This window comes from Cynocephalus volans, chromosome 1 (assembly GCF_027409185.1).
Source record: "Cynocephalus volans isolate mCynVol1 chromosome 1, mCynVol1.pri, whole genome shotgun sequence".
Classification (NCBI taxonomy): domain Eukaryota; kingdom Metazoa; phylum Chordata; class Mammalia; order Dermoptera; family Cynocephalidae; genus Cynocephalus; species Cynocephalus volans.
In genome coordinates this window covers 295,215,196-295,237,019 of record NC_084460.1, presented here as the reverse complement: position 1 = coordinate 295,237,019, position 21,824 = coordinate 295,215,196, and the positions used below count along the sequence as shown (strand labels likewise).

General features: G+C 48.2%; 1 protein-coding gene across 1 annotated transcript in view; it reads right to left on the bottom strand.

The window, feature by feature from the left end:
- Positions 1–1,968: 1,968 nt before the first annotated feature.
- SAG (S-antigen visual arrestin) overlaps positions 1,969–21,824 on the bottom strand; it is a 30,115-nt gene continuing 10,259 nt past the window's right edge. The window contains exons 5-15 of the mRNA XM_063079306.1: positions 20,452–20,511; positions 17,303–17,379; positions 16,342–16,477; positions 15,173–15,257; positions 12,899–12,971; positions 10,026–10,163; positions 8,224–8,301; positions 7,294–7,317; positions 5,622–5,677; positions 2,452–2,467; positions 1,969–2,071 (exon numbers count right to left, since the gene is read on the bottom strand). Coding sequence (XP_062935376.1) covers positions 1,969–2,071; positions 2,452–2,467; positions 5,622–5,677; positions 7,294–7,317; positions 8,224–8,301; positions 10,026–10,163; positions 12,899–12,971; positions 15,173–15,257; positions 16,342–16,477; positions 17,303–17,379; positions 20,452–20,511 — 846 coding nt within the window. The remainder of the gene's footprint in view (positions 2,072–2,451; positions 2,468–5,621; positions 5,678–7,293; positions 7,318–8,223; positions 8,302–10,025; positions 10,164–12,898; positions 12,972–15,172; positions 15,258–16,341; positions 16,478–17,302; positions 17,380–20,451; positions 20,512–21,824) is intronic.

The following is a 21,824-nucleotide window of genomic DNA, read 5'->3' as shown; positions in this document are numbered from 1 at the left end:
GTCCTGGGGTCAAGCAACGTAGGAACCAACAGGCTGGTCCTCTCATGAGGCACTGCAGAACAGAATCCCAGGCCCCTGGCTAGCACAAGAGCTCCAGCAGGAGGGAACCACCACAGGCCTGTGCGCTGTGGTGGAGGGTGGGGAAAAGGCTCAGCATGACAGTGAACAGCCTAGGAAATCCCCAGAGGAGCATGCCACCCTGATCGTCCCTTTGCCTGGATGCCGTGAGAGATGGGTAGAGGCCAAAGTGGTAACACACTGTATCACGGAAGAAAAAAGAATGAGACTGTATCTGACTAACCCATAGGGTAAAGAATCAATCTTCTACGTGTATTATTATTGTTGTTGTTGTTATTATTGTTACTACAGTTCCAGAAATGAGTCTTTATCCCTGCCAATGCTAGGAAGGCTCAAAGTCAATTCACAGGTCCCATCCTTACTTGGACTATGTGGAATCCCATGCAAGGTTCTCAAGTGGAGCCTCCTTGTCTAAATCCGTCCCCAGGACACAAACCAGCCCAGAATCCTAATGAACAATCCCAGATGTTGGGAGCCTTCATGTGCAGGGAACCCATGCCCTGTCCAGCCCTCTGCTTGAAACCTGATGCCAAATGTATACCATGCACATAACTCCCTTCCTTTCACCCCACTGCTTTCTGTGAGTGGTTTAAACTATGGAGAAACCTCCAAACCTCTTTGTCCTGCTCCCTTAAAGCATGGAGAGCCTACACATCTCCCAAGCCCCTCCATGGCTGCCAAGAAAGCTGTTCAGTCTCTATGCTATCAGTGGCAGGCCCCCAGGCTGGTGGGTACCACGGGCCAGGAAGAGAACCTCATGAAGGAAAGAGCCCAGGTGTCACCTCTCTTATCCCTCCTCTGCTTCAGCTCCACCTTCCTCTCTCCCTACCCCTTTCATGCCCAATTTCAGTGACGCACACATTTTTTTTTTTTGGTTTTGGTGGCAGGCCAATAAGGGGATCCTTGCCCTTGACCTCGGTGTTATCAGCTCAATGCTCTAACCAAGAGAGTTAACTGGCCAGCCCGCAGCAAAGCACACTCTAATCAAGAAAACCATCTGGCTCACAATGAATCCTTTTTTCTGGGACAATCCATTCCCAGGGCTGGGATCTGCCATGGTTGGCCACAGGGTATTTATCCACCTGGCAGAAGCTGAGCCCATCAGATTCTCCTTCCAGGAACTGCAAACTGGGACCTAGAGATGCAGAGACTGGGAGTGGTTGGTGCTGAGCCACATGCATGGCCACACCAGAGAGCAAGTCCCTGAACTCCTGGTCTGAGACCCCTGGGGCTCCTCTGGTTTCTGCTCATCCCAGGTTTAGCAGCTCAGGTTCTTCCTTCAATTCCATTCTCTGAGTACCCCAGGGTCCTTCCGATACATTCCTTTCTTCCCCTGAGGTTAACCAAATCTGATGTTGTTGCTTGCATTCAACAGAAACTCAACCAACAACCCAAAGCCCAAACCGGGACTCGAACCCAAAAGCTGAATCAGTAACAACAGGTACTTTTGCTCACACTTGTTCTCTGCCCTCTTTATCTCAGGAGGCTCTTCAGGGGCCCTGGAGCTAGGATTGGCCAGGTAGTTAGAAACACACCCCCTATGTTCCGAGAGAAACAGCGCAGACCAGGACCCCCGGGAAAGCCCCCCGGACACATCGAGCCCAGCCGTGTGAGCACATTGATTTCTGGATGTTTTCTTGTCTTGCTGGGTCAGCGCTGAGCCATTCTGTGCAAGGCTGGCCTCCCTCCTAGATGCTGCCCCCCACCTCTGGGGACCCTCAAGGCAGCAGCTTCTCCGTCAGCGGCATCAGCTCAGCCTCCCCAACAAGTCGGCCTGACTCATGAGACTTTATTTCTGGGAAGGAGACTCATACTTCGGCGTTGAGCTAACTCTAAGGGGCGTCTGCAGGGCCTTGCTGCTCATGCTGGTGGCCCCAGCCATTCCTGTCTTCACTCATCGTCCGCCTCCTTGTTCTTCTTCCCTTCATCGGCTTCTGCATCCTTCAGATTTTGGCGAGCAAACTCCTCAAACACTAAATTTTCATCCTGAAAACTAAAATAAAACAGACAACATTTTGATCAGTGCACTCTCTTTGAAGCTGATGATGAAATCTCAAGTGCAACAAGAACCTTGATCTTTTTGCAACAAAGGAACCAATCAAGGTTTTCCCCGTGATGGAACACGGGACCAGGCCATAGTCCTCATAGCTTTCCATTTATGATCTCTTTAACAAATAAAAATAAGAGAAAACGAAAGACCCTACAGAGCGAGCAGACATCGCCGGTATAACTGCATGTGCTTGCACCATAAGTGCCAGGGAGCAAAGGACAAGCGAGGGCCAAGAGAGGGCACAGACACTCAAGGAGGGGCTGGTGCTGGAGAAGGAAGTCAGAGGACACAGGGTGACTCAGAGCAGCGGGCAAGTGGCTCACCTTTCTTTTGCCTTAGCTGTAGACCCGGAATAAAGAGAAAGAGAGAGAGAGAGAGATCTGTTAGCATAAATTCTGTACCGTAGCTGTACCCAGAACATTTCAACCTTGCTTAGGTGACTGTATAGTCTGAGGGATCATACAGCCTAGATACATGAAATGAATGAAAACTGCACGTGATTCCTGCTTCTTCGCCTTTCCCACAATCCGCATTTTAACCATTGCCACAAACTTCACACAGAACCTCCACAGTCTCACCTCTGGGACCCTTTCCCTCATCAGCCTCACCCCCTTGGATGTGGCTTCTCTTTTCTTTCTTTTTTTTTTTTTTTAAAGATGACTGGTAAGGGGATCTCAACCCCTGGCTTGGTGTTGTCAGCACCACGCTCAGCCAGTGAGTTAACCAGCCATCCCTATATAGGATCCGAACCCGCGGCCTTGGTGTTCTCAGCACCACACTCTCCCGAGTGAGCCAGAGGCCGGCCCGTGGCTTCTCTTTTCAAAGTACTTCTCCCTGAGTGTCCTGTGGACCCCATCTAGGTCAGAGCTACTGTCATGACATCTGCTCCGGGCACTACCCCCTGTCAGACTCTCAACAGGTGAGAGCTGGGACCCCTGGGGCTGGAGTATGCACTAAAGCCAGAGGTGTCTATCTATGAGGGTCGCTAGGCACAGGGGACTTAACAGGGGCTGATTCTCAAAACATCCCCTGGGCAAGAAATGCCCTGGAGCCCCATAGTGCTAAGCAATAAGATTATGCTAGTGGAGACCTTCTGCCTTGAAGGGCAGACAACAGGAAGAACCAAATCAACACCCCTGGGTTCCGTGTAGATGCTACAGACAGGAGGTGACAGACAGCCACTCAAGGAATTTCTCCAGCACTTACTAAGTGCAGATAACTTGGCCCCTGGCTCTTTCAAGGCTTAACCATAATTCATGCTTCCTCTGCTTAGAATCTTACCCACCGAGGCTCAGGGAGCCAGGAACTGGGCAGGGAAGATAACAGAGAAGAAATTTGGGGACTCATAAATCTCTGGAAATCAGAATTTTGCCACCTGGGTGATTTGTTCTAACTCTGCTCCCTGAAATCTCACAATACAAAAGACCATTGTTTGGCATTGGCACTGTGAGATGTTCAATGGAAGGGCCATGATGACTGGAACATGAAAATGTCATACGTGAAGAAAGAATACCTACAATTCTCCCAAATTAAGTCATAAAGTCTGTTCAAATTTCTAGAAAACAACCCAACATAAAATGTGACATTTCTTCGCGTGATTACCTTTTTAATATCCTTGAAAGGAACCAGAAAGCATCTTAAACTCACATAGTTAAGAAATAGTAGTGTAAGGATACAAGCATAAATGAATTTAAAACAGATGGCTAGGGCCGGCCCGTGGCTCACTTGGGAGAGTGTGGTGCTGATAACACCAAGGCCACGGGTTTGGATCCTATATAGGGATGGCCGGTTAGCTCACTTGGGAGAGCGTGGTGCTGACAACACCAAGTCAAGGGTTAAGATCCCCTTATCAGTCATCTTTTTTAAAAAAATTAAAATAAATAAATAAATAAATAAATAAAACATATGGCTAGACTGTAAGAAAGGTTTTTGGTAAAGTGCACTGAGGGTTTGAATCCAAAATATTTGGAAAAGATACTTTGAGACAAAATATTTTTGAGACAAAACCTAAAATGAATATAGGGGCTCATTATAATGTTTAGATGCCATTTTATTGTCAATATAGAACAGCTAACTATAAAGTATGAGAAAAATAAACCCTGCTTGTTTATACCACTTTTACTTAAAATATTCGGCCCGTGGCTCACTTGGGAGAGTGCGGTGCTGATAACACTAAGGCCATGGGTTCGGATCCCTCTATAGGGATGGCCGGTTTGCTCACTTGGAGAATGTGGTGCTGACAACACCAAGTCAAGGGTTAAGATCCCCTTATCGGTCATCTTTAAAAAAAAATATATATATATATATATATATATATTCTTTATTACTATAGCTATGGAGAGTTCTCATTCAGACAGGTTCATTTCTCTTTAATGTCAACTAAGCGGCCTTAACACACGGTTGGAGAATTTTCCCCAGAATCCCTGAGATCACACCTATATTCTTTTTGCTGCTTCATTTTTACCTTTTTAAAAAGAGCTGAGATCCAATTCACACTCCACATGACTCATGTCTTTACAGTGTACAGTCCAATGGTTTGAGATGTTCTCCAAGTTGTACAACTATTGCCTTCATCCAGCATCCACACAAGAGCCAATGGATTTACAATTCAAATAGGCTGAGGTGTCAGGAACCAGCCTGACCCTCTTTTCTAGTATTATCTGTATTCTCATCATGGCGTCCACTGTCAAAAATATTTATCATCTTCTAAATGCCCGTTAATGCTTCCAAATGAAAAATGAGGTCCTTTGTTTCCAAATGAAATGCAAAATGCTTCAGGCATTCAAATTTATTTTTTAACTAAATCATCTTTTTTTTTTTTTTTTTTAAAGATGACCGGTAAGGGGATCTTAACCCTTGACTTGGTGTTGTGAGCACCACGCTCAGCCAGTGAGCGAACCGGCCATCCCTATATGGGATCCGAACCCGGGGCCTTGGTGTTCTCAGCACCACACTCTCCCGAGTGAGCCACAGGCCGGCCCCTAAATCATCTTTAAATCCAGGTCTGTTGACAGCAGAGCTTCTGCTTTTATTTATTTATTTATTTTTTAAAATGATGGGTAAGGGGATCTTAACCCTTGACTTGGTGTTGTCAGCACCACGTTCTCCCAAGTGAGCTAAGCAGCCATCCCTATATAGGGATCCGAACCCATGGCCTTGGTGTTATCAGCACCACACTCTCCCAAGTGAGCCATGGCCGGCCCAGAGCTTCTGCTTTTAAACCATTCCTGCTAAAACTTCACAAGATCATTGTCCGAGGGCAAGGATCCTCCACACACTAACTGAAGGTGGACAAACTACCTGGCTCAGTACTGAAAAGATAGATGACCCCACCCTTCCCAACTGGCCTAGTCACCTGGGAGATGACATGGAACCTGGTATACCTGGCTACTCCTTTGCTCAGAGGTGTGGTCAAGAAAGACTAGGAATGAATAGATAATAAATCTGCAAGTAGTAAATAATGAGAGAAAGCCAAGACAGTGGTGTGACTGACCTAGGTCATCAGGCTGGGGGTGCATGAGACGGAATGGCACCTCGGTGGCCACTTCACTAGAAAAAAGCAGAATGCAGATTGGTGAGGACACACACACAACTGCAAATCACACAGCCAAGAGCTGTGGCTGCAGAGTTGCAAAAGATCCCCGGGCCCAAGCTGAAAGACAATTCAGGGGATTAAAGACAAACCAGAAATCAGGAAGTGGTCAAGTAGGAATTTTAAATATATTCCCTGGAATGTGGACCAGAAACTTCACTTACGCATGACTGAGGCAGCTAGTGTTTTTAGGTTCCCACTACTCCTGGTTATTAGTTGCAGTGACATAATATTGTGGGTAGAGAAGAGGTGAAATCCTGGAAAAAGGATAGTTTTTGAAAATATTCTTTGCAGCAATGTATACCATTTTTAATATGTTAAAATCTCCATGAAGCTGGTGCATCATGGTGTGAGCATCAAGTCTCTTGCTCAAGAGAAGAGCAGAGCAGAGTCCACCGAATCCCAAACCCAGAAGGGCTTTGGGGAGACTTGGAACTTGCACAAAAAGAAGGAAAGGGGGCTGGCCAGTTAGCCCAGCTGGTTAGAGTGCGGTGTTGCAACGTCTTGGTTGAGGGTTTGGATCCTCATCCAGGCCAGCTGCCAAAAAAAAAGGAAGGAAAGGAGGAAGGTAGGAAAGCAGAAGGGAAATCTGGAGAAAGGAGGAATGGAAAAGTGGGGGATAGGTGGGAAAACCAGGGTTACTCCTTGCTCCACCCAGGGTTTACCTGCAGTGAAAGCACCTCTGTCTACAGTGCAGCAGGTGAGGTCTAGGAGAAAAGGTGCAGCCTGTGCTCCAGGAGAGGGAGAGAGATGAGAAGAGTTGGGGCAAGGGGGATGTAAGGCCAATGACTGCCTTGAACAACACTTCCTAACTTGCTGCTGCTTTGTGCGTGACTTAAAAGGCAGCGTCAATATTTGTAATAACCAAAATGTGGAAATAACGCAAATATTCACCAACAGATGAATGAATAAACAAAATGTGGTCTGTCCATACAATGGAATATTTCTCAGCCATAAAAAGGAATGAAGTACCAGTACATGCTACAACATGGATAAACTGGAAGACATTATGCTAAGTGGAAGAAATCAGTCACAAAAGGCCACATATTATGTGATTTCATTTATATGCAATATCCAGAATAGTGACTGCCAGGGGCTGCAGGGAGGGGAAATGAGAGTGACTACTGATGGGTACGAAATTTCCTTTTTGGGTGGTAAAAATGTTCTGGAACTAGGTAGTGGTGATGGCCTCATAATATTGTAAGTGTACTTAATGCTACAGAATTGTGCATTTTAAAATGGTTAAGATGGTAAAATTTGTTATGTGTATTTTACCACGCACACACACAAGCCAGCCACATAGAGTGTGCCAGTTTTCTGGGTGTGTGTGTGTGTGTGAGTGTATGTCCTTACCCAGGTACAGGCCAAGCTGTGGTCCCAAAGAAACATCCCAGCCTCACACCTATTTGCCAAGGTTTTCATGATGCATCCGAGGGCAGTGGGCATCATTTCACAGAACCTCTGAGTGTAGCTGCCCCAAAACTAGCATTCACCAGTTACTGATCTGGAGCCCCAGGTTTGGTGTCTTTAACATGCTGGGAATCAAGCAGAGAAGGAAGGAGAAGTGGCTTACCTGGAGGTGAGCTCTCCCAGAAAGCTAGGAAACACAAAAACAAACAGCTGTGGTGATTGTCCCCCTGGTGACTGCATTTCCCATTATTCAGAGGCAGGACACAGCCCAATTCTCTTGCCCCTTACTTTCTAAGTCACAACTTTCAGGATCTTCGCATCCCTTGCCATTCAATTTCATTCCTCCTTTCTACTTGGGATTTCATCTCTTCCTCAGAAGGATTAGTTTTTTAAAAAATGACTTGGACTCAAGCCCTATTGCTCAAGAATAAGCCATAGGGGCCGGCCCATGGCTCACTCGGGAGAGTGCGGTGCTGATAACACCAAGGCCACAGGTTTGGATCCTATATAGGGATGGCCGGTTTGCTCACTGGCTGAGCGTGGTGCTGACAACACCAAGCCAAGGGTTGAGATCCCCTTACCCATCATCTTTAAAAAAAAAAAAGAAGAAGAAGAAGCCATAGAATCAGAATTTCTCAGCCACAGAGGTCATTGTGAAATACCTGCTAATTCACTATTCTTGACTGCTAAAAGAAACTCCACCCTATTTGTAGAAAGCACTACCCACTTTGAAAAACACAACAAATACAAACACTGTGCTAATAAAATATGCAAAATAAACTCATGTTCTACTTTGTTGCCCTAACCAAAATTTGGGTAACTTTTTAAATACTTGCAAATATGAAACATACCCACGGACTTGGCCTCTGAGGGTTGAACTACCCAGGGCTGCTTTTATACCTTTTATCATCTGACGGTGTATGAGACAGACTTGTGGAACTAGACAAACAGAACCCTCCCAAACTCTGCTTGGGAGTCCGTAGGGTCCAGGGCCTTCCCTTGCTTTCTGTCTCCCAGTCATTCAGGAAAGGAACAGTTCAGGCAGTCGAAGGCCAGGACAGAGCAGACCGAGCGCTGGTGCTGGGACACTTACCCTGACACCGTGAGCTTCACCTTGATCTGGTAAGACACCAGGATCCCCAGGACGGTCCGGTCTATACCCTCCTTAATGCTGCCCAAAAAGAAAGGAAGAGCAGAAGGATGCAGGAGAGAAGTGAGGAGCAAAGAGCAGACAAAAGAACGCTTTCATCTCCCACCCAGGCACTCCGTCATGGAAGCATCTTCTCCACGAACTGGTGAACTCGATCAAGCTGCCAAAGTCCTAGCACGTTACACACTTGCAGCGAGGGTGGGGGGAGTTCCTTCCACGCAGTGGAGGAGTTCCTGCGTCTTCACCTCTGCAGGTTCACAGAGGGCAGAGTGTGCTTCCTCTGCGTCCATGCTCACCTCCGCTGATGCCCATCGCCTGGTCATCCAGCCAAAACTCATTCTCCTCGGCTCCACCCTCTCCTCCACCTGCCCAAACTGCCATCCCTGGGGCCCACCGAGTCCTCCCACAGGCTTCCTTGCCTGTATTATCTCAGGAACTTATCTCCAACATTGCAGGCTCCTTCTCTGGGCCCTCCAGCTGTTCTGCAGCCTGAGAGTGTCCAGGTTCAAGCCTTAGTGGGTCATCTGCGAGCTGGTCTCGGCCTGCCTTTGCCACCTCACACCTGGCTATGCCCCAGCGCCCCCATGTGCCAGCCTTGCCAAATACAAACCTGCCCCAGAATATCTTCCTCCTTCTCTCCTGCCCCCGAAGACCTGATGTTAACCCCCCAAGCCCCGCCTTTGTGAAGGCTTCTTGGACACCTGCCAGGTGGCACTGGGTCACCCTCCTGTCTGCTCTGCTCACAGGAAAAGGCATGCGGACCCTCTGTGATAGCCCTCATCCCAGGGAATCATGATTGTTCCTCACAGCTCTGTGGCTCCAGCACCCCGCAGCATTGTGCCTGGCACCAAGTGAGAGCTCAGTAAATGTTTAAGTGAATGAATGAGGTGCATGAGACCCTCAGATGTGCCCCAAAGAGGGTGTGATGTAACCATCCTCGACAGAAACTTCATTCCAGATTCCACTAACACCATAGTGAATTGCTACTATCTGACAGGCACCGTGCTGGGCATTTTACCACAGATTATTATCTCCTGTGATCCAATGTGATCCTGGCAATGGAAGCCTAAAACGATGGCTAGGAGCGGCAGCGGATATTGACTTTGGAGCTTCACTATACAGTTTTGCTCCATCTGCTGCCTAAATTCGACCAGTGGTTCTTTGAGCCAGGGTCTGCCGATCAGTCTTATTTTCATTTAAATTTAATTGACATCTATAGCCATCAGGACCTCCCATTCTTCACCTTTCTTGACGGAAATGACCAAATGAATGAATGATCATAGCCAACTGCATGCCTCAGTTTATATGCTTACAGCACTATACGGGCTAATGGGTTTTTGAAAAGTAGGAGCTGACATATATGGGGTATTTACTGTCAGGCACCACATTTTTGAGGATTGTCTCACTTATCCTTGTAATCACTCTATTAGATTGGAACTATCTTCATTCCCACTTTACAGATGGGAAAACTGAGGGTCTCAGCTCACATCATTTTCCCAGAGTTGCCAAAGGGTAGGCAGGGGAGCTGGGGTTAGCACAAGGCTGTCTCCAGGGCCCACAAGGGTGTCCCCATCAGACCAGGGTGGAAGTGGGACCCTTGTCTGCTCTAAGCCTGCATTCTGCACCCACAGTGCCAGCCCGTCGTGCGGCAGGTGCATACCTGCGTGCCAGGGGCAAGACAGAGGGGGGAGTGGAGCGGTGCCAGCCCCACACTGACACCTGTCTCCCACGCCGCGAGGACTCACATGGTGCTAGAGGCAAGGTTTGTGTCCTCATGCTTGATCTTCCCATCCAGGGCAATGCCCCTTCGCTCTCGATTGTTGGCCAGCAAGGGCACCAGCGTCAGTGTCTTGGTCAGAGTGCTGTTTGGTGGCACTTTTTCTCTGGAGGAAGAAAAGCAGACAAGAGACTTATAACCATAAAAGCCACTATCAACCTCACGAGACCCTATTTGCCATTGAGCATTTCCAGATCAAAGTTCCCATATGGACTTACTGGGAAGATCAGTTCAGGTACCTGTGGATTTGCCTGACGAGGAGCAGAACAGTGTTAGTGAAATCTCAGAGCAAGTTGGCAGCAACCTTAGGACATTTCCTCAAGCCTCTCTGCCTGCTCTGAATTGCTGGATTTCCAGAACATTCAGTGCGGTTAAATAAGATCAACTGGCCCAAGGATCAGAGACCACAGCCGGTCTCCTCCTGAGACTCTGTGACCCCCACATGGGCTCCAGACAAGCCCATGCTGGCAGCGGGATCAGCGTGTGACCACATGGGGGCTTGTCGAGAAGGGCGAGGCAGTCCATGTGTGAACCACACAGACCAGATGGCTTGGGTCCGAAGCAGCACACGCTCCTGCCGTACAGGATCTCTTCACTCTCAGTTGGACTGGGGGTTTCCCAACACGTGACAGATGGCAGGGCCCCTGTGCCAAATGGTGGTTCTAGAATGGAGCTAGGGACCCAGCAGCATGTGTTTTTCCAAGGGCTGGCTGCATCGCTGGGGTCCCGAAGCAGCGTCTGGGCTACAGGGCTGGCTCCACCATTCACATGTGCACCGCACACCAGGCCTGGTGCTCTCAACTCATCCTATGCCAACCCCACACCCATGGTCACACAGTGGCACCTTCTCTCACCCCAGAACCCATGTGTACCAGCAGCACACCCCACACCCATGTACCTGGCCAGAAGAAGGCAGGGCATGGCCTGAAAGCACTGCTCAGGCGCCAGCATCAGGACCTTTTCCTGAGCTTGTCCTGGGACGGCTGCAAGTCTGAACTGCCTCCCACGGGAAGGACTTCCCTATTTGATTTCCCTGGGGAATGTGAAGCAGCTGTGGCTTATTCCGCCTCCAGGTATACAGACAGCTCTTACAGAATTTTGCTTGAGCCAAGGTGGGCCACATCCTCCCATCTGGATCCCAGTGGAACCTCTCTGATGAGCTTGATTTGGTCAGTGGCATTGACAAAAGGAGAAACTGCATTGTCAAGGTGACCCTAGTAGGAAGGGAGCCCTCAGGCATAGGCTCAGATGATGACCTTTCCTGCAGCAGAGCTTGCCACAGGACTGTACCAAGGCCCTGGGGCCACTTCCCAGCACCTCCAGGATCTGGGACTGGATGGTTGGCAGCAGCTGGGGGCCTGCACACCAGAGCCCAACATCCATGGGTTTCTGAGACAATGGCTGGTGCTCTGCAGCTTTCTGAGTGGCCTCTAGTCTGAGACCCGCTAGTACAGTCTGGCCCAGTTTCCAGCCTCCTAAGAGCCCTTGGTAGGACCTTAGAATGGTTTTCCATTTCCTGGAAATCATTTGGCCCCAATGCACCCAAGAGTTTAAAAGAGGACCAGATAATGAGGAATATATGAGGAATAAAAACAGATAAGGGGGTACATATTAGGGGGAAACTCAGCCAAGACCATTTGTCCCATTGTTGCTGAGCATTTGCCAAAAGGAGGCCTAGGGCCACGACCCCCAGGGCAAATGGACGTGCAAGGATGACCCTAAGAGGCAGGACAGAGCCCAATCCTGGCATAAAGAGGCAGGCAACACATGGTGGCTCTTTCCTGCTTCCCTCCCCTGTCAACTTGTATTTAAACCTAAGGCTGAGTCTGCTATGAGTAATAGGTTATCCTAGATTTGCCTTTTAAATATTATGTAACATAACCTTAATGAATCAGTTTGCCTTTCCTTACCACAAATCTCCCCTCCCTGCCCCAACCTTCCTCTAACCCTGGTAATATTTTTTTTTTTTTTTTTTTAAAGATGACTGGTAAGGGGATCTCAACCCTTGGCTTGGTGTTGTCAGCACCACGCTCAGCCAGTGAGCAAACCGGCCATCCCTATATAGGATCCGAACCCGTGGCCTTGGTGTTATCAGCACCGCACTCTACCGAGTGAGCCACGGGCCGGCCTCTTGGTAATATTTTTTTACATACGATGGTGCTTAGAACTTGCTGGCTAGACGGAGAAAAAACCTTCCCAAGCTATCCTCTCAAGGGGAGGTTGTTATTCTGTCCCAAGCCCATGTATTGAATGAACCTGTCTGACTTCCTAGCACAAAGAAAAACTGGTGGGTCTCTCATGCCAGCATGAAGGTGACATCGCAGGATTCTCATTTGTTTTTGATTCTAATGAAGGGAGAAGTCATTCACAACAACGGGCTAAGAACAGATACAACATTCTAATCCAGTTGTCGTTGCTACAAGATTTTCAAGTTGAGGAGGAGATCAGAAGATAGAGAACCCTTGTTGGGCTGACAGTTCATTTGACTATCTGCTGGGGACAGAAATAGTATCAAATTCCTAGCAACTCATTCCAAGGATAAATAGAAAGGCCCAGCTGTTCCCATGGCGACACTTCGATCTTTCTTTCTCTCCTCTCCGCCGTTCTTTAGCGTGGCCTGATCTCTCGGAACTCCTAAGAGATGGGTGGCATGGGGTTAAGGTAAACACAGAGCTAAGATGCTAACTTTCTCTGCAGTCCCTGAAGTGAGAAAAGAGGAAGGACGCGAAAAGCGGGAGGGCTGGCTGAGCATTCCATTTCCCTTGTCAATGATACACAGAAGAGGAACTTGACAAAGACGGCTGGGCCGCCCAGGAAACAGAAACCCAACCAGCTACTTACTGAATTTCCTCCACGGCCACTGGCTTTACGTAATAATCACTCGAGTAGAGAACCACATTGGCCACTTGTTCCACTGCAAAGGGAGGACAAGAGTCAGAGGATCAGCGCTGGGTCCCTATGAGCACGTGCATGGTCCCTCTCAGCCTTCCAGGGTACACAGCTGGTCTTTTCTCTCTGATGACCATTTTAGTCTACTTCCAGACTCAGCTTTCTCAGCCCACCGCTTAAAGGCTGCAATTTCCAAGTTTTGTCCCCAGGCATTTCTGTTCACCAACAATATGCTCTGTGTCAACTCCCCCCATGAACCAGTCTCCCAAGAATGCAACTCCTGGGAGACCCCTCCTCTCTTCTGAGCTAAGGATATATACCTGGGGACCCTTCAAAGGCCACCCTCTCCCATCATTCCAAAACTCACCACCGTCTTTCTCCAAACCCAGCTCCCTGCCAACACCTTCTATCCTATTTTATGGGCATCATCCTTCCTGTTCTCTAAGCTAGGAACCATCTAGAGGCACCATAGGATTGACTCTTGGGTATAAGGTGGGCCCTGGAGCCAGACTTCTTGGGCTCAAATCTCTGTTTAGCAATTAACCATGAAGTAGTTATTCAGCTCCTCTAAGCCTCTGTTTCCCCATCAGTAAAATGTGGGTGATAACTGCATCTAACTCATAGGGAAGTTGTGAAGATGGAAAAGATTACTTTTAATCTCCTTTTAAAATCAAGGTTGAGGATTAAAAGAAACAACTTGTGTGAATCATTCAGCACTGTGCTCAGCTTACAGAAAGCTGTTAACATTTTGTTTCAGAAAATTCAACAGCCTCTTTCAAGTTAATGGCTTTGTGTTAGGATTCATAAACTTTGAGAAATAATTTAAAATCAAAATATCAAGTGAGGGCTGGCAGGTGGCTCGCTTGAGAGAATGTGGTGCTGATAACACCAAGGTCAAGGGTTTGGATCCCTCTACCAGCCAGCTGCCAAAAAAGAAAAAGAAAAAAGAAAAATTAAGTGATACTTTATCAATTCTTATGGTGTGATCTGAAAGTTTGTGTCCTCTCAAAATTTATATGTTGAAATCTTTTTTTTTTTTTTTTTTTTTTTGTCGTTTTTTCGTGACCGGCACTCAGCCAGTGAGTGCACCGGTCATTCCTATATAGGATCCGAACCCGCAGCGGGAGCGTCGCCGCGCTCCCAGCGCAGCACTCTACCGAGTGCGCCCCGGGCTCGGCCCTATATGTTGAAATCTTAACGCCAAGGTAATGGTATTAGAGGTGAGGCCTTTTGGGAGGTGATAGGTCATGGGAGCAGAGTGCTCGTGAATGGGGTTAGTACCCTTATAAAAAAGGCCCAAGGGAGACTGTTTGCCCTCCCACCATGTGAGGACACAGCAGGAAGTCACCATCTATGAGGAAATGACCCTCACTAGACACGGAATCTGCTGCGCCTTGATCCCAGCCTCCAGAACTGTTAGAAATAAATATTTGTTGTTTATAAGCCACCCAGTTCATGGTATTTTTGTTATAGCAGCCTGAATGGACCAAAACACCAGCTATTTTTGTGGAGCATTGTATTAGACCCAACATACAACATGCTAAATAGCTCCAGGTCCTACCAAGACCTAAAGGCATATGAACTAAACCAACATAAAACAAAATTGTAAATTAAGTGTTTATATTAGCAACAAGAAAAATCTAGAACTATTTTGTATGTATGCATCAAAATTCCTGAACCTCACCTATGTCGGACGCACAGGAAAAGAGGAAAAGTGGTGTAAGATGCTTGGGATGACCAACCATTCTGGTTTGCCTGGGACGGGCCCATTTTAACACTGAAAGTCCCATGTCCTTAGTCCTGGGCAACCTGGGACCGTTGGTCACCCTGAGACACTATTGTTGTAACTTTTGTCTTGGTCATCAAATGTTGAGTTAAAAGTTGAAAGTAGAGGTCACCCTCCCTGATAAGAGAAGGCAAACTCCTTCCAGGGTTTTCCTTGAGATCTGGCACAGCAGGGCCCCTCTGGGAAGGCAGGACCATGGAAAAACGGGAAGATCACATGTCAGGGGTGATGGACCAAGATAAAAAACAGCCCCGAGTGGGCACGAGGTTGAATGAGATGATTTTTAAGGCCTTTATCCCTCTTAGGTCCTGCTGCCTGTGACAACAAACAGGCAGTTCCAAGGACCCAGAAGAGCCTTATCAGACCAGAGGAGTGACCCTCGGCTCAGGCCAAGAAATTGTAGAAGATTCTGCCCTCTAGTTTTTAGAAGAAAGGCCTACCTAAAGCTTTAATCTTCTTCACTGTTTTCTCTGTGTTATTGGTCACAGTCACGGTCACAGGGATGGGTTCCCCATGGTAATATATCTGAAAAAGTGAGTGGATAAGTCAGAAGGAGAGCAGAGTGTGGCAGCATTTTTAATTTCAGGGCTTTCTAGATTCATCTCAATCCCTTCAACAGAATAAAAGTGGCCGAATTCCCGTACTTTTAAGGAAGTGAAGTGATAGCAGCATGTTTCCTCTAGAGAAGGGTCTGGAACACATTTTGCTTGGTCTATGGGAGGACAATGGAGTTCTGCGGGTCACATCAGGGAAGGAGGATATCTTGAGTAGAATCATGAGGTGTCGGGGCAGGATGAGTGAAATGGAAGGAAACCACTGGGAAAGCCGAGTGAAGGGCTTCTCCCAGCAGGGACCCCCGTGTAACTAGCCCCAGGTGGGCGTGCCCTTGCACATGCACCCCCCCACACACACGTGCACACACAGGACAGTGGGCTCTTGCCAACATGTGTACGTGACTGACTGTTGGCGACCAGAGGGACCAGAGACAGCCCGGCCAGCAGCTCTTCACCTTTTCCCACCATGACACCCCAATAGATGACATGGCACGTGACACCACCACCCTGAGTGGTTTCTTTTTTTTTTTTTTTTTTTTTAAAGATGACCGGTAAGGGGATCTTAACCCTTGACTTGGTGTTGTGAGCACCACGCTCAGCCAGTGAGCGAACCGGCCATCCGTATATGGGATCCGAACCCGGGGCCTTGGTGTTCTCAGCACCACACTCTCCCGAGTGAGCCACGGGCCGGCCCCTGAGTGGTTTCTATGAAGCTCAATCTTCCAGGCAAGTGAACGATTAGGGACACCACACCTACTGATGCTACGTTAGTGGACGAGGTCCGTGGAGACAGAGAGAGGACAGAGATAGCTGGGGGTGGGGGCATGTAAAAACCACCCCCCTTCACCCCCAGTCTACGGGGACCACCAGTGAGTGGAATGCAAGCCAGGTTGACCCCACGCTAAGGGTCACGGTGACCAGCTCCAAATGATGAAAAAAAACCCCAAGCATTCATAAATGCTGGTGCTTTAACTGTCCTGGAAACAAGCTGGCCTGCTGCACCCGCTCAGCAAGAAGGCCGGGCTGGGGAGGGGTGCTGGCGCGCGGTGGGTTACCTCTTTGCCAAGGGACACCTTGAGGAGCAGGGGCTTGTCAGACATGAAGAACTGCCAGGCTGCCTCGGCTTGGGGCTGGGGACCCATCTCAGGTGGAGCATGCTGCACTTTCCGGATCAGTAAACGCACCGAGCTCCTGCAGACAAAGTCCCAGATGGTTCCTGACATTAACGTCATGCCGCCTCGGGACACCCCAGCCTGGCACCCATCAGTCATGTTGGGATTCTGCAGGAATGCTCCCAGCGGAGATAGGATGGACCAGAGCGGGACGGGACACTGGTCGAGACTGAGGCAGCCCTGAAGACAGGGGAAGCTGGGGGATCTGATTTCTGGTCCCTTCTCTGTGACCCCCCGGCTGGAGAGCGCTGGGTGTAGTGGGCGCAGCACTAGTCCTCCCAGGCCCAAGGGACGTGCTGCTGAGCGTGAGGACACACGAGGGGCAAGTCGAGGGACAAGTCAGCTTTTGTGCAGGGACAGAGAGAAAACTGAGCACAGGCTGGGAGGACGGTGGGAAGGGGGCTATTGCTTAACGGTTTCTCGGGTTACACAGCATGATGAATGGACTTAATGTCGCTGAACTGCAAACTCAAGAGTGGTTCAAATGGTAAACCACGCTAAACTTCACGCTACGTATATTTTACCACGAGTTAAAAAAAAGGTTTTTAAAAGCAAAGAAAACTAAAAGAGGGAATCTGGAAGCTTTTAGGAGCTAATGTAAGACCTTAAGGTTGCTGACTCCTTTGTCATTTTCTTTTGTTTCTTTTCCCCAAATGATCGACCATTGACCCCACCCTGCGTGTAGCCTGTTCTGTCCTTAACTGCCCTGATCTGGGGAGGCTCCATTACCCCAGCCACACCCACCCTGCAGGAAGAGTCGTGTCACACAGAGATGCAGTGGGCCAGTCTCTTATTTCCGCCCCACCCCCCAGACCCTCACCTGCTCCCACAACTACGCTCTTACTTCTTGGAGACTTTGTCCTCTTCGCAATCTGTGCTGTCTGAAGCAAATGCCTTGACCTCAAAGTCGACCCCACAACTCTGTTGGGGACAAGACAGCAGACAGGGCAGCAGTCAGCAACTCCCTTCCTGGGAGCAGGGACCAGGGGTCACACCTCACACAGGGCATGTGATATGGCACCACGTCTCCTTGTCTTCACCATGTCCTTTTTAGGGATGCACCATTAAGACTAGATTTAGAAGTATCCTACGAATGAAACAATGCCATGGCCCAAAGCCCCCAGAGGAAGGGGATTGGCCCACCAGATACACTCCTCCCGCAGCTGTGGAGCGTGACCCACGCATCCTGGCTGGTCCTCACCTGCCACCACCTCAAACACTTAGCTGTCCTTCTCAAATGTGACCCTGATGTATGCTACTGACTTCCCACTGCCCACAGGGGGGACAAGAGACACAGGTGCTCATGGAACAGGGTGGGGGTGTCCATGAATGCCCTGCTGGGGTTTGAGCATCCTGACCCCTGCAGTACCTGCTGTTCAGATGCAGCCACATATGGCAAGGCAGAAACGGGACCCAGCACTGGTGACTCTTCAATTTTTTGTTTTTTTGGGAAGCTGGCTGGTATGTGGATCTGTACCCATGATTTTGGTGCTACAAGGCTGTGTTCTGACCAACTGAGCTAACCGGCCAGGCCCCTAAAAAAAACTTTCAAGCATTGCACAGGCCGAACAAGTTCATCTGCTGGTGACCTTCAGCCCTCAGCCCAGTGTGTGAATCCCTCAGCCTCCTGCACAAGCCCTCCATGGCCTGGCTCAGCTCTGCACATCAATGCACACTGGGGGAGCCCTGAGGAGGCCAGGCCTGTTCTCTACCACCTGCTTACAGGGGGAAAGTGGAGCTGGCAAAGTGCATGGAACCAGGTGGATCCCTGCTGGCATATGAGCCACAGATTCACTGGTCTGCTACCACCGCATCACAGCAATTCTAAAATCCAGGTTGAGAATAGACTCGATTCCCTGCCATCGCCCAGGCACTGATTAGCCATGTTGCCCCTGCTCTGCTTGCCCACCTCGCCCCTTTACGCTGATCCCCTCACAAGCCATTCTCTCTTTCACAAGTCTCTGCTGGGTGTGTGCTGTTCCTCTTCCCTAAAATGCTTGTCTCTCTCTATATATATATATTTGACAAATGCCTATGTGCCCTTCAAGCCCCAGCTCCAAGGGTGCCTCACCTTGGAGCCCCAACCCCCCAGGCATTGAGACACTCCCTCCCAGTCCCCTGGGCTCCAGGAGTACCCCCTTTCCTGCAGCCCACCTGCTGAACTGATACTCTTTCCTCTCTAGGACAGAGAAAACAGGTGGTGCTTTTTTTCAGCCTGTACAGTGTTGTAAAAATCAAGAAAAGTTGCCTACAAATCTGGAGTTCAGGCTTCTCTTAAAGAGCACTTTAGAATATGACATAACTGGATTGCATTCCGCTCAGTTCCTAGGGCCCCTCTTCGTCAGTGACCTCATCTTCCCCCATCTCAGTGGCCCACAGCCCCTGTTTTCCTGGACCAGTGGCTTTCAAATGTTTCAGAAGTAAGATTTACAATGTGGCCCAGTAAATGGACGCATGTGCAACGCATCTCTCGTGACCTTATATTAAGCTTTGCTCTGTGTGATGAACTCCGAGCTTTTTCATTCCATTCCATCCCATCCCATCCCATCCCATCCCACTCTATTTCATTCTATGCTATTCTATTCCATTCCATCCCATTTTTTTTTTTAAATGCCATTTCTGATCCACTGCATTGATTTCACAAACCACTCATGGGTCAGGACCCCCACATTGAAAAACACTGCCCTATAGGGCCGGCCCGTGGCTCACTCGGGAGAGTGTGGTGCTGATAACACCAAGGCCACGGGTTCGGATCCCTATATAGGGATGGCCGGTTAGCTCACTGGCTGAGCGTGGTGCAGACAACACCAAGTCAAGGGTTAAGATCCCCTTACCGGTCATCTTTAAAAAAAAAAAAGAAAGAAAGAAAGAAAAACACTGCCCTAGCCCCTGTCATCATCTGTCACTGCCCCCCTCCATAATCAAAGTAATAGACCCGCCACTCTCTTTGAACACATCTTATCTTTTTACATCCCTCCCTCATGAATTCCAGACACCAACGACTCCTAGGGCCTGTAATCCTCGGGTCCTTGCCCCTTTCACTCTCTCCCCTGTGCTTACTGCCCTCCTTCCATGCCTGGGGTCCCTGGTCCACCCGGCCACTCATCCCTTGCATGCACTCAACCTCTTCTCAGCACATGTGTGGCCAACCCCAACCCCATTCTCAACAACAGTGGCTATAGTGACCCCCCCCCTTTTTTTTTTTTAAAGATGACCGGTAAGGGGATCTTAACCCTTGACTTGGTGTTGTCAGCTCGACACTCGGCCAGTGAGCAAACCGGCCATCCCTATATGGGATCCGAACCCGGGGCCTTGGTGTTATCAGCACCACACTCTCCCGAGTGAGCCACGGGCCGGCCCTATAGTGACCCTTTGGAAACCTAAGTCAGAACCTGTCATTCAGAGCCTGCCAGTGGCTCCCCTGTCACACAGGCAAAAACTCAAGTCCCTGTGATGGTCTGCAGGGCCTCTGTGATGTAGCTGCTCCTCCCATCCCACTCTGCCCTCAGCCTCCGCCCTCTACCCCTCGGTCCTGTCACCCTGCACGCAGCCTCTCTGCTGCCCCTAGAACATACCATTCGAGATGCTCCCTCTAGGAGAGTACGGCTTTCTCCTTTGCCTTATTAGAGAGACCTTCTTTAAACAACCTGAACAAACATCCCACCAGTCACTCCCTCTGCCTCTCACAAGCCTTTGGTTCTCCACAGCGACAGTGACCATCTAATGTGCTGTGTCATCACCTGTTATTTGTTTTTTGCCCATTGCTTTCCATTAACATGCAAGACCCATGAGGGTCGGCTCTGTTATTTTGTTCACAAGGATGTTCACAGTTAATAATTGTTGAGGATGAGTGATAGGCTCATAGGGGGTCTTTATACTGGCGTCCCTACTCTTGCGTATGTTTGAAATTTTCCACGATAAAAAGCTATTTTCAAAGGTCTATTGAAGGAATGAACAAATGAACGAATCCATGGCATTTCTTCTTGAACTAACCTTCCCTGTGTCTTGTGGAGCTGGCTGCAACATCACTGAACAGGGCAAGTAGTCAGGAAACTGGAAAGAAACAAATAAAAATCACTTCTTTCAGAGGGGGTTATTCCACAGGTAATACATAATCATCATGCAAAAACTGAAAAGTGAAAATGATAAGCAAGAAAAAAGAAAAAAAGATATTCACTATACTCCTGATACCCAGATTCATGTTGTTAAAATAACATTCCAAAAATTTCCTATGTGCACACTTACAAGCAAATAGGTATGTATACGTGTGTATCTGTTTTACAGAAATAGGACCAGATGATAAACATGTCCTGTAGTCTGGTTGACTCCTTTCATTAATCCTAACCCTATTCAGAAAGCATTACAACCATTTTCCAAGTCATGGAATGTAGTTCTGCACCATCTGTAACACACAATGGGTAGCCAATCCCCACTGCTGGCTACTTAAATGGTCTTTATTATTTTTCCACTATAAACAACACTGCAATAAATATCCTTCTTTATACACTTTAGCAAAGTTTTAGCCAGTTAATTCCACAGGCTACATTGCTAGAAAGAAAATTGTCAGGTCGGTCACATTGTCATTGTCAACCCCCCCGCCCCCCCGCTTTTTATTTTTGGCAGCTGGCCGGTGTGGGGATCCAAACTCAAAATCACATTTTTTAAGGTTTTTGATACATGTTGAAATGTTGTCATCAAAAGGCTATGTAACTTCAAACTCCCAGCACAGGTGCATGGGAGCATCCAGAACCATGTAACTACCCTATGACCCAACTACCCCACTACTGGGCATACACCCAAAGAAAATGAAATCAACATATCAAAAAGACACCTGCACCCCCATGTTCATCACAACACTATTCACAATAGCCAAGAGATGGAATCCACCTAAATGCCCATCAATGGATGAATGGATTTAAAAAGTGTGGTATATATACACAATGGAATACTATTCGGCTATAAAAAGAAATGATACCCTATCATTTGCAGCAACATAGATGGAACCAGAAACCATCATATTAAGTGAAATAAGTCAGGCACAGAAAAACAAATACCACATGATCTCACTCATATGGGAAATTAAAAGAAAAGAATGGTTCTCATAGAAGTAGAGAGTAGAACACTGGTTACCAGAGGCTGGCAGGGGAGGGGTGGGAGGAGAAGGGGTGGACTGATGAGTACCAAGCTGTGCCATCTACCCAATGTGAATCATTGTGCAGCACATGCGTGTATTGAAATAACACATTGTACCCTGTAAATGTGTACAAGTAAATGTTAAAATAAAAATAAATAAACAAACACAAAATGATCTCTAAAAAAAAGTGATTTTGTGAAAAAAAAATTGTGGTAAAATAGGTCAAGGGTTC